This window comes from Megalopta genalis, chromosome 1, assembly GCF_051020955.1.
Source record: "Megalopta genalis isolate 19385.01 chromosome 1, iyMegGena1_principal, whole genome shotgun sequence".
NCBI classification, from domain to species: Eukaryota; Metazoa; Arthropoda; class Insecta; order Hymenoptera; family Halictidae; genus Megalopta; species Megalopta genalis.
In genome coordinates this window covers 45,874,509-45,890,618 of record NC_135013.1, presented here as the reverse complement: position 1 = coordinate 45,890,618, position 16,110 = coordinate 45,874,509, and the positions used below count along the sequence as shown (strand labels likewise).

General features: G+C 31.7%; 1 protein-coding gene and 1 long non-coding RNA gene across 2 annotated transcripts in view; one reads left to right on the top strand and one right to left on the bottom strand.

Annotated features, from left to right (window-relative positions):
- LOC117229414 (uncharacterized) overlaps positions 1-16,110 on the bottom strand; it is a 75,095-nt gene that overhangs the window by 35,388 nt on the left and 23,597 nt on the right. The window lies entirely within an intron of this gene.
- Positions 4,959-7,801, top strand: LOC117229391 (saposin-C). The gene is made up of 4 exons (XM_033485823.2): positions 4,959-5,179; positions 6,885-7,081; positions 7,394-7,528; positions 7,596-7,801. The coding sequence occupies exons 1-4, from the start codon at positions 5,143-5,145 to the stop codon at positions 7,632-7,634; spliced, it is 408 nt and encodes a 135-aa protein (XP_033341714.1). The 5' UTR covers positions 4,959-5,142; the 3' UTR covers positions 7,635-7,801.

Genomic DNA, 16,110 nt, shown 5'->3' with positions numbered 1-16,110 from the left:
ACTAATCGGAAAGCAAGTGCGGTCGACGCTCTGCCCTTGCAGCCAATGCCGCGTCGCGCGGCCATCTAATGTAGCGACAGCGGTCGCGAGGGCTGGGCGGCAGCCACACACGATCTCTCATTGGTCACTGTTTTTCGTTAATAATTCGGAAACGAAGCCGCAATTTGCATTTTCGAAAATTTTAAGGAAAAGATTACTTCAAATTACCTCAGGAATCACCCCTTTCCGAGTGTGAACATAATTATGGGACACCCTGTATAGATTGTCTAGAATTAGATAACACATCGTTTTGCATTTTTTATTTGGAGTCTATCACGAATCATGATTCCTATATACTAATTATTTTTGTGAAAATCACCGTATCAGTTGAGGGTTAAAAACAAATAATAATTGTCCTAAACCCGCGTTATGTAATTCGTGTAAAAATTATTGATAATGCTAAACGTGAGACAGAAATATTATAGCAATTCTGTTAGTCTTGAAATCAAAAAGCTATAGAGTTGATTTTAAGCTCTTCAATTTTAATTTCAAAAAAATCATCTATTTACAAATAATTTTATAATATACCAAAGTAGTCAAATATTCACGAACTTGTATAAATCTATATATTAATATAAATTATTCGACAATAATCTATTTAACGAATAATATTCAAAATACTTTTCGTAATTCGTAATTCAATTAAATTTAATGAATACGTATTAAATTAACGTTAAATTCCGTTTAATTAAATTAATTAATAATGACAAATCAAATGTAAGTGTATTCGGAATGTTTTAGAATGTAAATAAATTATTAAAATTTTCTAGTCTTTTGAAATATATTTGAAAATATAAGTACAGTAATTTCTCCCGAACTCGTGCTCCTTCACTATTCTCAACTTTGCGGTGTGATATTGCTACGGCCCTGCAATTTCTCGATTTTCTCGCTACGCCGATGCTAAGGTTCGACGAATTACCGGAAGACAACTCATAATACAAAACAAATACAACAAACCTGATTGATCCTGGAAATGGAGTAAATGAGGCGTTATCATGGCCACCAAAGCCAGCTTTTACACCTCTGAATCGGTGGAGATCTGCTAAGAAATGGATCGCAAAATTGACATTGATCTTAAAAATTAGGACCATACATGAAGGACATGAAATGATATGTGTCTTTATATAATCTGACAGTTCATTCAATAATCGAGTTCGTAGAAGTCACAGACATGTTGGACCTGTTAACGATGGAAAATAAATAGGACCAATTACCCAAACAATCTTACGCAAACGGTAACAGTGAAGCTTCCCCAATGATAGCTTTGGATTATAGATCTTTGTAAGTTCAGATCCTTCCATTTTGTCGATTCAGGATACTACTGTCCCAAAAACTGCTTTCGTCTGTGAATAAAAGTTTGGTTTATCATCTGACATAAACGTTCTCGCATGGCACGATCATTTGGCCTGAGAGTTTGAACGCGATGAACTCGATAATGTCGAAAGATGTAAGACTCCTTCACGAATTATTATAAATCTTATAAACATTATAAATCTTAACTTCTCAGTCTTTGTTTTATTAAATAAATTGCTTTGACTTTATCGACTTTTTATAGTCTCTGAATGGGCGATGTACGCGTCAAACAGCCGTAGCAATTCATTTTTTGTTAGCTTTTCGAATGTAAGGCAAATAATACATAATTGTATTATATGTATTATATTTTTCCTATAATTTTTTTAATCGGTTCGGAAATCAATTTTATTAGAAAGATAAACGTTGCATGATTTGCAATTTTTCATTTCTCAGAACGCTTACATTGAGAATTTATCGCACGAAGTTCTTCAAATTCTGTTGGTTAGTAAGACAAATATCATTGTTTCGTTTTTTTTGTCCCGTATTCTGTCCAGCGCTCGTACGTGCGAGATATATTTACAACGAATTCCTTCAAACGCAATCCTTCAACTTCCAAACATGGGTGAACTTTGATTTCCGCGTTTATACGTAGATTATTTCGCTATACTGAAAATTCGAAAGACGTGTGTTACTTCAAATATTAATTTAATATGTACAGTACTACGACATAAATAGCTGTACTATTGATATAATCACTTCAACCATATCATTGTGACCTAGAGTCAAATGAAGTAATTCGTCGACAATTACAAAAATACATTTTTTAGTAAATTGAAACGTATTACGTATTAAAATGATTTTAATGTATGTGACAAATGGTAAAATTACATTTTAAGTAATACAAAAATTGTCATTTCTTCATGACGAGTGTATGCGTCATGCACAGCAAAGAAGCTGTTTTCTCGTAATTGACAAAAATATTATAATATTTAATAAACGTTCCTTGGCAATATTAATAGTAGTAGTAATGTACAAATTATACTATCCTACGTTTCTAGATAAAAAAATGTGATTTATTGCATTCCTTTGCCTAAGTATTTAAATAAATATGAAGAAATATGGTTAATACACATTTATATATGTAATACACATTTTGTTAATCCACATTTTTCTGAAAGCTAATTATTTTCTATTCTTTGTAATAAAAGTCTTCTTAATTGACTTAATAATTCGTCGCTTATATTTTTAATGTGATTCAAATGAAATCTACAAGCATAGGAGCTTTTAAGAAACGTACGACGAACATGTTTGTACATCTTGTAAAATTCTTTTTTATTATACATATATATACCTTATAAAGATTCTATAGTTATGAAAAAGATGGAGAAGGAAGGCTCATTTCAGCCGTGCATTATTCACATAAATTAAGGTAAACCCCAGCCAAATTTTTCCAATCTATAAGTTTTCCTAATTACGATCGTAAACCCGTTACCACCGCCAAGTTGTTCCATTCTCATTATTGAAAACTACAAATATTTACTTCAAATCAAAGTATTTCAGTTTTTAATTTGCTTATTACATATTTCAAAAAGGTACACATTAAATAGAAAATGAACTGTTCTCCTTTTAATTAGTCTAAAAATTTAATAATCATAAATGTGTATTTTTCGTACAAATTCATTAGAAAAGTTCACTTTATATTTGAAAGATTTAATTTCAAAAGGTAGTGATACCAACAATGTTAGTAATTAATACTTTGAAAAATAATTCTCCGAAAAGGCTTTTAACGTAATGACAGCCTACTTGTAGCAGAAGGATATTATCAACTTACTAATTATATGTTATTCATATAACATGAGAATTTATGCCATGGTACTTCAAGGTTATTTTATACAAGAAGACTTTGTACATATTTCTTATCTATAAACCAGCTCCATTCTGACACAGTATAGATTTTTCTTCTTTTTACGTTTAAGATGAGAATAAAATAAATAAAATAGACGTATGCAATATACATATGTAACAGTCATTCAGTTATTTACGTAAGAAGTCTAAATATTAAATATAAATGCTGTAAAAATGTATGTTATTGAAATTTGAAATTATTACATTACAATTAGAGATTCGAAATCAAAATAAGACAATGACATTCTAGTCAATGTCTAAAATGCTCTCTTTTAAATTTTGCTATTATTTAGAATAACAGACATAAATAACAGCCATTTAGTGTAGTTTTAAAAACGTTATTGCGTTTTTAACCAGTATACATTTAGTATGAGGAAAGATATTTAATTTTAACGCTTTTACTGTAAGATGTAACTTGATGTAACTTTTTATGATAAAAGTTACATTACCAAATTTCTTTATTTGCCTAAAATAATGAGAAATTCTAATATGAGAGATTGTAAACACTTCTGCGACAAGGAGGTCTGTCCATTAAATGTTACTTTACCAGAAATTCATTTATCTGTCGTTGTCTTGTTTCTATAACGTCTAATTATGCATCGATAATACATTTTCCCGTACTGCAGGAATAATTTGCTCTAAAAACGACGAGACAAGGTGTATTTAGCTAATCGAAATCTAAATGTCGACAGATGACTCTCCCGACTACTTCACCGATGTATGTACATAAAATCAATTACAACAGCGAAAATTTCTACTTTCATATTTCTGCATTTACAATAACAAAAGGGGAAGTCACATAATCGCAGTTCTACCAAAGGGAAAAGTTCAAGGTGCATTACATTTGTAAAACGCGACATGCGTTTATCAATTTGTATGTACATACATACATATATATGTTACAGTGAAACACCGAAATCTGGAGAATGTCGACTTTCACCGGTGAATGTCAACATTCACATAGTCGCTTGGTGTATGTCCGAAATATCTGCTAAATACCCTTATTTCTGACTTACACCGGTAAATGTTGACATTCACCATGCACTAATGGTGAATGTTGAACATGTTGGAGATTTATATTTTCTTCTCCGTAATTCAGTCGCTATAAAACGCCACAAGGGTGACGTAACTTTTTCGCCTCCCTTTCTGAAAGGAATGACCAAGAATTTAAAATACACGGTACATTCTACATGAGAAAAGAAAATAATAGTAATAAAAAAATTACTTACTTATGTGATTCAAATCTTATTTATTGCAACAACTTAAACTATTATGACACTTCGGATTGCACAAGAGTCCCTTGCTTTTACAACTGCATTTATTTGTGGAACACTTCCTTTTGTAATGACAGATTTTGGACCTCCACCAGAGCATATCTGTGATGGTCGACACACACCGGAGAGGGTCCGAATGTACAACAATGTAATGAAATATTCGATCTTTCACCGACGTATTTGGTATCTGTTGACATTCACCGGTGAAAGTCGACATTCTCCAATTTCGGTCATTCACGGTAACATATACATAAATATGCACATACGTACAATATACATCATACGTACATCATGCATACATCCAAACATACATCATACATTGTACATACATGCGAGAACGGTTGTCTGTCATTTGATAACCGTCTCAACTCTTATTGGCCATCGTGGAAAATAGAAAGAGAACGAGAGTTAGACTACACCAGTCGGAAAATGTATATAAGTGCTGGCGCTAAGAATAGTCTGAAACAATCGTTTGAGGGTAGTATTTTGTTCAGGTGCTGTTTAACAATTTGTCGATACCTTTTCAAATATTATCTTACCAGTTGCTTCTACTAGCAACTGACAGTTTATTGTGAATAACTTAGAAACAAAGGGACGTTTCTGAGACCGCGTCAGGACCTAAGCAACGAAAATGAAGACATTAATCACGCTTTGCGCGTTTCTGGCTGGTGAGTATTCAACATTCGAATTCATTTCTCTTTGTCTACGACGTAGTTATTTATACAATTTTCTGTAATTTATTGCTGACGTGTTGTTTTATTTTTGTACATCTGAGTAACGTCCTATGCGTCTCATTTACTAAAACCTTATCAATCACGCGCAGTATGTTAGTATTATTGTACCTTGAAACCATAACATTGTGTGTGATTATTTCTTTCAAATGTAAGATTTTACTCTGTTTAATAACTTATTAATATCATAATATTCTTTCCTGTTACATAGTTAATAATACGTTATTATAACTCAGGAATTAAATTATTGCATCACATGCCCGAGAAACTCTCCCACATTTTGTCATTCACCAATGGTTTCTATCTCATATAACTATTTGTTTAACTGTTTATGTCTATTACTAAAAAGAAAAAATGCGGTCACCATGAACATGCATTCTGTGCGAAAGCTCTGAATATTCCCGCATTTTTTGTTAAGTTATATGTGCGTGAGTTTCGACGAATCAACAATAGTAGGTCCCTACTTTATCTTCAGTAAATACGTAGTTAGAATCAATATTTTTTGTAAAAAAGATTTATTCTACAGATTATTAGAGTTATTTGCTATATAAGTTTGAAAAATTATTTCAACTATATCTGTTAGGAATAGCGGTTTCTAGCTGCCGTGTGTGTTTGCATGTGTGTGCAGTATGCCGATGTCGATTCGGCACTTGTCGCGATAACGACACTTCTTCGCGAAATTTCGGATGTATGGTTGTCCAAGTAAATATGTATCGAGTTTGTTAACCGACATAGCTCTCTATCTTTAGACGGCTTTTTGTCACAGTGTAACTACAATATATATTTGAAATTTTTATGTACCTTTAATATTACAGAAATAATAGTTTTTAAAATAATATTTCTTTCAAATTGATTAAACAATATTGGAATTTACTAAGGATAAATAATGTAAAACTTAACAATTCTTGTAACCATTTATCTGAGTTATTTTGCTATTATAAATTTGGCGAATAAAATAATTATTCATTAAATGACAAGAAAAATGAAAAGTTTCTGAAAGATGAAAGTAAATACAAATAATAGGTAAACTTGTTATCGCACAGTTAAATAACTATTACAAAATAATTAAATATAACATTTTACAAGGTTATATTTTATGTGTACATCATTTGCAATAATGTAAATCATCAATTCATGTCTCCTATCACTAAGCACAGTAAATTCTCCAATCGTCGCTCAGCTTGAAAAGACACGTGGACAACTTGGGTGGAGGAGATGCCATTATTCGAGCCTCGCGCCTCATTTTTATAATTGTTGATAATCGACAACGATAAAAACGAGTCGCGAGGCTTGAATAATCGTATCTCCTTTTCCCAAGTTCTCCATTTTTGTTTAGAAACGGAGTGGCAATTGGGGAAAATTTACTGTAGTAAGAGTTTAGTCATTAAAAGGATATAAAAGCCATCTTGATGGTGTTTATTTAAATGAATCAACTTTAATGTTAGAAATGTAATCATTGTGATGTCCAAGAATTTCTTTTTAGACATCTTTGTCATATCAATTTAAATATAGGAGGTTCTACTGTATAAACTCATGTATTAACACTAACATTGATATCAAACTATTTTTACATAAAATAAAAACATGTAAAATATATGACAGAATATGAACATATGAATTATTGTATTTTATACTTTTTCAGTGTGTGCAGCCAGTATAATAAGAGAAGTGAAATCTAATCCATTAAGCGAAGTAACAATTGGAGGAATTCCATTGAATATTGACCAGATGTTTCCTTTGTCAGAGGTTCCGCTAGAAGTTAATAGTACGCTTTATTGTGCTTCTTGCGAATACACATTACGTTCTATTCAGGAAACTTCACCAGATAATATTACAGAGGTAAGAATTACTAAACTTAATTAGATATTAACCCTTATATGTCCATAAAAAATGTAAGTGCATGAAATCATTGCGAGATATATGAGCCATTCCTTTTTTATATATACTTTTAATTTGGTCAAATGTATTTTATCTGTAATTTTATAACTCAAAGAGATACATCATACTACCATACAATGAGAGAGAAATGAAACATTTTACAGCATTTAAAGCAATGAATGGATCAATTTTCATTTGAAGAACATATAAGAGTTGAATAAGTTTGATGATATAATTTTATGTGAATGTAAATAATTATTATTTATTATGTAGGCCGAGGTGAAAGAAGCGTTACAAAATGTATTTAAAAGTTTACCTGAAATAATTAGCGACGAATGTTCACAATGTATAGATTCATATGGAGAAGTTATTGTTGGTTTATTAGTTCAAGGAATCGACCCAGCCGAGGTTAGTATATAAATTTTTACGTATTAATAATTATTTCAAGGACAGAAATTCTAGAAAACATTTTCAGGGATGTACAAAGTTACTTCTATGCCCTACAAATACCTAACGAAATACCGGATACAATCTCATCTGAAAATAATGAGTGGGGTGGTAATGAAAAGAAGATTGTTATAGAGGAAAAGGGGAGTATTAATTAGAAAAAGAGGATTGAATACAACGTATGTGAATGTGGCAGTAGAACAGAAAACAAAAATAAATATGTTACGCACACAACATGCAACAATTTTTCAAAATCTGTTTCTAAAGAATGTACACATTTTATCGATGAACATGGTCGTGCTGTAATTGATGCTATTATATCAAATGATGATTCTCATTTGCAGAGGCAGTCTTAGAGAGTACAGTAAATAGTGTCTCTCTTCCCGGTGTGACTTCAGTATGTTGCAGATATATGACATAGATACCGTTGCGGTCCAGCAATTTATCGATTTTCTCGCTACGTCGATGCTATGGTTTGACGAAGTAGCGGCTCTCCTTTAACTCGAATTCCCGGAAGTCAACTCATAATACAATGACATAGCTTGTTTTAATTTTAACATTTTAGTACTTATTTTTTTTTAACATATTGCTGATAGTTTTTGGTGTGAGCAAGAAGATCAATCTCAATGACCGTTGATAGTCAAGTCTGTACTTCTTTTTTTTTGAGTCGCCTTTTATACTGATTTGGTGGCCAAAGTGCACACCAATGAACGATTAGCATTTTTGCTATGGTAAATGGGTTTCCCTGGGCGCTCGGGCGAGCGTCGCGTCGGCGGACTGCGGATGGCCACGTGCGACTCCTTACTTGACTTTTTATCTGTTTTCTATAGGCTTTTTTCTCATGTTTTCATGGAATTTTGTTGAATAGAACCAACCATGAGGCAAATTCACTTTTACTTTGGAAATAGTTTCATTGCTTTATAAATACAGTAAATTCTTCCTAATTTACGCTCGGTTGTACACAAAAATGGACAATTTGGGAAGAGGAGATACGATTATTCGAGCCTTGTGGTCCGGTTTTGTAATTATCGATTGTTAACAACCATAAAAAGGAGCCGCAAGACTCGAATAATTGTATCCCCTCTTCCCAAATTGTACATTTTTCTGCAGGATCTGAGCGTCAATTAGGGAGAATTACTGTACATTGCCGTTGTTACGTCGTAAAAACGATTCGAACAAGGGTGACGAGTTGACTTTTGTCCTCACAGGAAATCGTGGCTTCGGTTCCAGCCCTTGTCGCCACATCTGCAACCCTTCCGTTGCGCTATCGGCGCTGAGTTTCGAAGACCTCGTATCTAAACAGTGTCGTGTTTTTTCTCGATGTTCGACCTTATTTTATCGGACGTATTTTGTCCGTTATACGGGTGATTTACATTACGGGAGAATATACGTTGCTATTTTTCTTTTGTAACTCGAATCACTAACCTTCGGCTCCTACAGTTATATGAGCCGTACGCTGCACAAATCGATTGATCACACTTTTTGAAAAATCTTAAATTTAAGTGTCAAAGCACTCTAATGTTGCAATAATGCAACACAAATGCATTAGCAAGTCATGAATGATAATGGTGAATTTTTTAGTGCCGTCTTATCAGAATTTAAGTAAAATAAATTAGTGAAGTGAAATTAATTATTATTAAGAATAAAGTTTAATTTGGTACATTTTTACTTCTACTGTGTACTTTACCAGTCTTACAGGACTACATATTTTTTCAGCCTTTTCAACATCACTTCCAGATCGTATTTTGATTTAAATTATTATAAACAATTGTTTCAATTTGTCAGTGGTTTTAAAAAAATAAAATTATATCCTTATAATCGAAATGAGTGAAACTGATAATAATGTGGATGTGCAAAATAGTGAATCATCTGATGGTTTTTCAATACGATTCATCAACAAAAAGTCAGGCTCAAAAAAACGTTTATGGTTATTTTCGGATTCTTTTGATTGCAACAGTAAAAATATTGCAACAAACACATTGATTGGGAGGAAAAGAAGTTGTAATCCTGATAACTGGGCCCTAAATATACAAAAGCTCAAAAGAACAAAAGGTTTGGCATACAGGAATAAAGAAGAAAATTTAATACCTGCACAAAAATTTGTCGATATAATAAGCAAATGCCGTCAGAAGTGCAATCAAAAAATTCTTCCAGATAAGAGAGAGACTGCCATGAAGGCATTTTATATTTTACATAGTCAACTTGATCGAAATATTTTCTTAAGAGGTTATATTAAAGTTAAAGAAATAAAAAGAAGGCGCCCCTCGAGCAACTCTAAAGAACCAAGATCACAATCTTTTACATATTATTTTCGAAAAGAAAGACGTGATATCCCCATTTGCAAAAAATATTTTAGGGACACTTATCGGGTGAGTGATTACTATAAAAACTTGTGTGTGTGTGAGAACAAATTGAAGTGACGAGTCCTCACATACAACTGATGAAGAAGACATTATGCCGAAGAAAATTCATCACAAATAATAATATATTATAACAGAATTATTAATAATCATTTTTATGAAAAATCTGTAATAAAAATATCTTATAATTTTCTTCTTCTGCGTTAAAAAACTTAAAAATTTAAACACTAAATTTAAATTTATTACTTTTTTCACTTGCCAAATCGATTACCTCTTCCAGTAACATAAAAACGGTAACATTACTAACGATTACCTTTTGGATATTTTTTCTTATTAATTTTATATACCGTTAGATGAAAGTTACATTTGTATTTATGCATTCTACAATACTTATCTTGATTTAAATTATAAAGGGAATTTTAAAAAACAATATACATTATTTCATTGCATTTCTCCACTTTTTGTTTTATGGAGTTAATCAATTTGCGTAGTGAACGGCTCATATCTCCTATTCCAAAGTTGTCCATCTTCATTCCTAAGCTAAGGGCAATGTGGGAGAAGATACTGTAATAACATCGTCTACGCGAATGACAAAAAAATTATTATATTTCAAATGTACACACATTTATCGCCCTCACAATGATCCGTAATTTGTGATTTATAAAAATTTTCGTTGAGAAAGAGTAATCACCTGAAGAGTTTGCAATCGCACAAAACACTAACTGAATGCGTGTCTGCTTCTCGTTACGATCAAGTTTTAACTGTGCGAAAGACAAAGCAAATGCAGCTTATTGTACCTCAGGTGCCTACCTTACTGAGGTAAAAATTCATTTCTTATCACGATGAATTCTTCAAAACTTTGGCCAGCTAGGTCGACAAATACCCACCGTGTGTCGATTAAATGATATGGATCCGCCGATTTTTCGTTTTTAAGTTTCTGTCTTCTTTTCGTAGATTTGGCAGTTATTCCTAACTTTGTATCCGGCGCAATGGAAAACTGGGGACTCGTCACTTTCAGAAAAAGTAAATTGTTGTACGACAATAAGACCAGTATGATATTGTCAGCATGATCTGTCGCGAATTGCGCATTTGTGGTTTGAAAACTTGGGTAAGCAGAATTTATTATCCTAACATTTTAGCAATGAAGTCATATTAATTATCTCAGAGATTATTCACGTTCGTGATCCGGAGAGACTTATGTATTTCAATAAACAAATAAGTTACTCTAACCAATTAAAAAATATATACTTTCCTGCAACGAATGCTAGTGCTTTGAGAATAGATAAAGGAAAATCGTTTTCCTTTTTGAACTACTTTAATTTTGCTTTAAACTTATATGTTATATTTTCGTTTTAAATTCGAACTTTCGTTTTAGTCTTCTCAGACATTGACAATTCACATCAACTGTGACATTTTACATAGTGGCATTTCATGCAATGCACTTTCTAATATGTCCTTGTAATTTCTTCGAATAGCTCTCAAAAATAACGATTATTTTTATAAATTTCGATTATTTACGAAACTAGTGTTTATTATTTTTTATTTCGTTTATTATTTATTTTTTACGGATGGTGAGCGATGCAATACAGCTCACGGTAGTAGGATCAGTTTGACTAAACATATAAATATTTCTTATTAATTTTTGTTACGAACTGTAGTAAAGATGATGTAATGTTACACAATTTTTTATGTCAAATTATTTATATAAAATTGTTTGATAAATAAAGGAAAATAAAGGAATAATAGTGGAACATAAAAAATACCAAATGAACGTACATATACATGAGGTGTGCCATCATGATTACGGTCTACGATACGGATAACGATACGAGATTACAATATTGTTACTCTATTAATTCCTGGTTCGACCACAAGGATGAGATTTTTTCGCTTTTGGAAGCTTTAATCAAGAACGCTACAGAACTGAAATTGAAAAAATATAAACAGAAAATTTTGAAGAAATAACACATTTAATGGCAAGTGTAAACGCTCTGAGAGTGTAAATATTAAAAGGATTTTCAAGAACGAAATTCACAAGAGAAGTTGAGATGTTATTGAAATTTATAAGAAAAATTGATTGGACAGAACTCATTTTACTGATAGTTTCATTTGTTATAGATACGAAAACTAATCATCTAACGCATGTAACTTGTGCATAGTGTCTGCTCTCTACATAACATAAATGGAGTTTAATATAAAAATTTTGTGTTTAATCGTGAAATCCTGTAAATCTTAGGGCACATAAAACGTTGAATATATTCAATATATCTGTAGATATTATACAATCAGGAAAATAATTTCTATAAGCAGTTGATTTGAGCCTTTTAATTATAAAATTAAATCAGTGCACGAGTGCGCGTATAGCTATGCAGATGCAAGATTTATGCAGATATCAAAACTGTCACAGTTTATTCATGCATTTAGACTCATTAGTGAAAATTGAACATTTTGTACATGCTTCATTCCTACTGCATATTATAGATATTTTACAAGGAGTACCATAAAATAGTAACATCGCTTTAAATTAGAGCCATGTAGCCCTATTTTCGTAAATAGCTTTTCGTAAGAAAAATGCATTGGACGCTAAGATTGCTAAATCTATTCTTATAGGTACCCTGTCTGTGGTGAAACACCTGCTTTAATTCCTGAGTTATCATTTAATGTTGCACTAATAAAAGCAAAATATCGTATTAGTGTTTATCCTAAACACGTGAAAACAATATAATATGCTGAAATGATGGTCCTATTATTTTATGCATTAACTAAGAATAAAATACAATATACAGGATGTCCCATAATTATGTTAACACCCGGAAAGGGGTGATTCCTGAGGTCATTTGAAGTAACTTTTTCCTTAGCGAAAATGCTATCCGTGGCTTATTACATATTTCAAGAAGTTACATATTAAATAGAGAATGAACTGTTTTTCTTTTAATTAGTCTAAAAATTTCATAATCATAAATGTGTATTTTTTGCACAAATTCATTAGAAAAGTTCACTTTACATTTGAAAGATATAATTTCAAAAGGTAGAAATACCAACAATGTTAGTTGCTCCGAAAAGGCTTTTAACGTAATGACAGCCTACTTGTACAAGAAGAACATTATCAATTTACTAATTGTACGTTATTCATACAACGTGAGAATTTATGTCATGGTACGTCAAAGTTATTTTGTACAAGGAGACTTTGTATATATTTCTTATCTAGAAACCAGCTCCACTCTGACACAGTATAGTTTTTACATTTTTTCTTGTTTACATGTTTTGAGACGCAAAAATAAATAAATAAAATAGACATACAATATTACATACATACATATGTAACAGTTACGTTATTTACGTAAGAAATCTAAATAATAAATATAAATGCTATAAGAATGCATGTTATTGAAATTTGAAATTATTACATTACAATTAGAGATTCAAAATCAAAATAAGACAATGACATTCTAGTCAATGTCTAAAATGCTTTCTATTTAAATTTTGCTATTATTTAGAATAACAGACATAAATAACAGCCATTTAGTGTAGTTTTTAAAACGTTATTGTGTTTTTACCTAGTATACACACACACATTTAGTATGAGGAAAGATATTTAATTTTAATGCTTTTACTATAAGATGTAACTTGATGTAACTTTTCGCGATAAAAGTTTCATTTTCGAATTTCTTTATTTGCCTAAAATAATGAGAAACTCTAATATGAGAGATTGTATTTCTGTTTGCACATATGTCATGTCCTCATGTAAACACCACTGCGACAAGGAGGTCTGTCCATCAAATGTTACTTTATCAGAAATTCATTTATCTGTCGTCTTGTTTCTATAACGTAGAACAAGTCTCACGTTGTGAGACAACGTGATAATGGATGATGGCTTCCGTTCCCCAGAATCGAGAAACGCCTTCTCAGGCGGATCTCTAATGACCTCGTGATGTCTGGTGAATGTGAAAATATGTGACGTGCAGTGTTTTTTCTTCTAGCCACAGAATTTCCCTTTTCCCTGATCTTGTTAAGAGACTTTCGAATCACTTTCAAAAACGAAAAAATAAGTTATTATATTCATAAAGTCTAAATTACAGAAAAAAATAATCCATTGTCGATAGATATATTTTTATTAAAAGTAATTGAGTAATTCAAACAAATTTACATCTTGTTTCTATTACTGTCTACTATAATTGGCATACATTTTTGATGCCTTTTTCGATGCCTGCGTAGATTACTGAGCTCTCTTATGGCAAACTACGTACTAAATCTAACGTTATTTTCTTGGTCCGTGAAATGTGAACACGCTACACACGATTATACTGAAACATGTATAATAAATTATGATACTTAAAGCCTATACAATTTTCCTAGTGATTGCAGTAATGAGATCAGTGCAAAGAAATCGACACACAGTAACTAGATACGTGTACAGAAATTGACAGATGATAACTAAGATAGACTCAGTAACTAACACACCGTAATTAACTTTCCATTATTTAAGGGCGCTGTAATTCGATCGAAATATGATTTTTATATTTTGTTAATTATTTTATGTTCTTTATATATTTCAATTACGATAAAATTCTGATTTATCTAAAAAACATCAACACATGTTTTGAATGTTTTAAGAGGTATGCCATTAAAAAACCGTGTAATTTTGATGAAATCTTTGGTCGTCACTTTAATGAGCACAATAATTGACACACTTATCCTATCTGAATATCACACCGAACTGGAAATTAACAGTTATGGAACCTATATAATATCTGTTCTAAAGAATCGAATCTTTTTAGTGAGACTTTTTCAGTTCTCCATAATTCTTTCACGAATCGAAACCGATATTATTATATAACAGTATATTAACTGATATTCAACCCCTGATTTATGAAGGTATATTGAAGAATGTAAAAGTATGTATCTTCATTCGTGCGTGGTTCCCCGTATGCTTATACTATACGCCGATGATCAGTCGCTGAGTCTTTGTTGTTCGTGTACCTCTTCGAACGCGTCACATTAAAAAATCGGCTCTTTTCAGAGCCATACATATTAACCCAGGAAAGTTCATCCATAAATATTATTGATAAGTGATCAGTGTTTAGTGATAATGCAGTGAAAGTAAACGTTGAAATTGCCTGCCCGGAGACATCCTTCTGTTCGTCGCCGTCGGATATAGATCAGCTGTTCAATTCATCATACATTGTACGAAGTCAATGCACTATCCTCCTGCACACATTTCCGTGTATGAAGTGGATTTTCAACTAAATGGGTGAGTTTCTCATTGATAATATTCTTCATATTTTTCTAACAAACATATCCCTTACGCCCTTTAACGCGATTATTATTTATTAAATTAGCTTTGCGAATCGTTCGTTTAATTTTCTGGTGTGCATGACACCTCACGTGTACCGTATGAAATTTTTATGCAAGGTGTACAGTGAAGATTAACAAAGTTCGCAAATGATATTTTAATTTAAATAATTCCGTGTCCGAACACAACACGGATACATTAGATCCCATTAATCCATCTTATGATCTAAATCTACAAGATGAAGTATCATGTTTATTTGGAAGAGATGTATCTTGGCGTATGGACGTAAACCATATACTTCAGAAGACACAAAAAAGAATTTAATGTCTTTTTAGTTCAGGGAAATCATTTACTTTACATGGGAGTATTACGTCTCCTGGCATCATACTTAGGTGCTTAGAATTTGTTTTCTCAAATATTACTTCAAAATCGTCTCCCTCTTATAAATCAGTGAATCACTGTGATGTTGTTAATTTGGGTCCTCTCAAACATGCTCAAGAATTAGAAATGAAAACAAAATTATTAACGTTGCTTCGTTAGATAAACATCACTATATCAATGCTTACACGGAAATGCAAAAGTTATTGTAAGAGGAGTCACCAATTAGACCGAGTCAATGCATTGACACGCATTACTCAGTTTGGGTGTCTTTTGCAGAGTAATATAACCTCATTTTCGTCGAAAATTCTGGGTTTTTACAAAAGCTCATTTTTATTCGAAAACTGAGAAAGATTTTCTGATTTTTGATCAAGGAATGAAACTCTACAAGAATTTCATAGTAACTATAGAAATTCAGAAATTGTCTCCGACAGTGCTATTGGTAGCTAAAAATACTATTTTTTTTATTATTTTTAGTGAAAATTTCATTTCAATACCTCTAACTTATAACA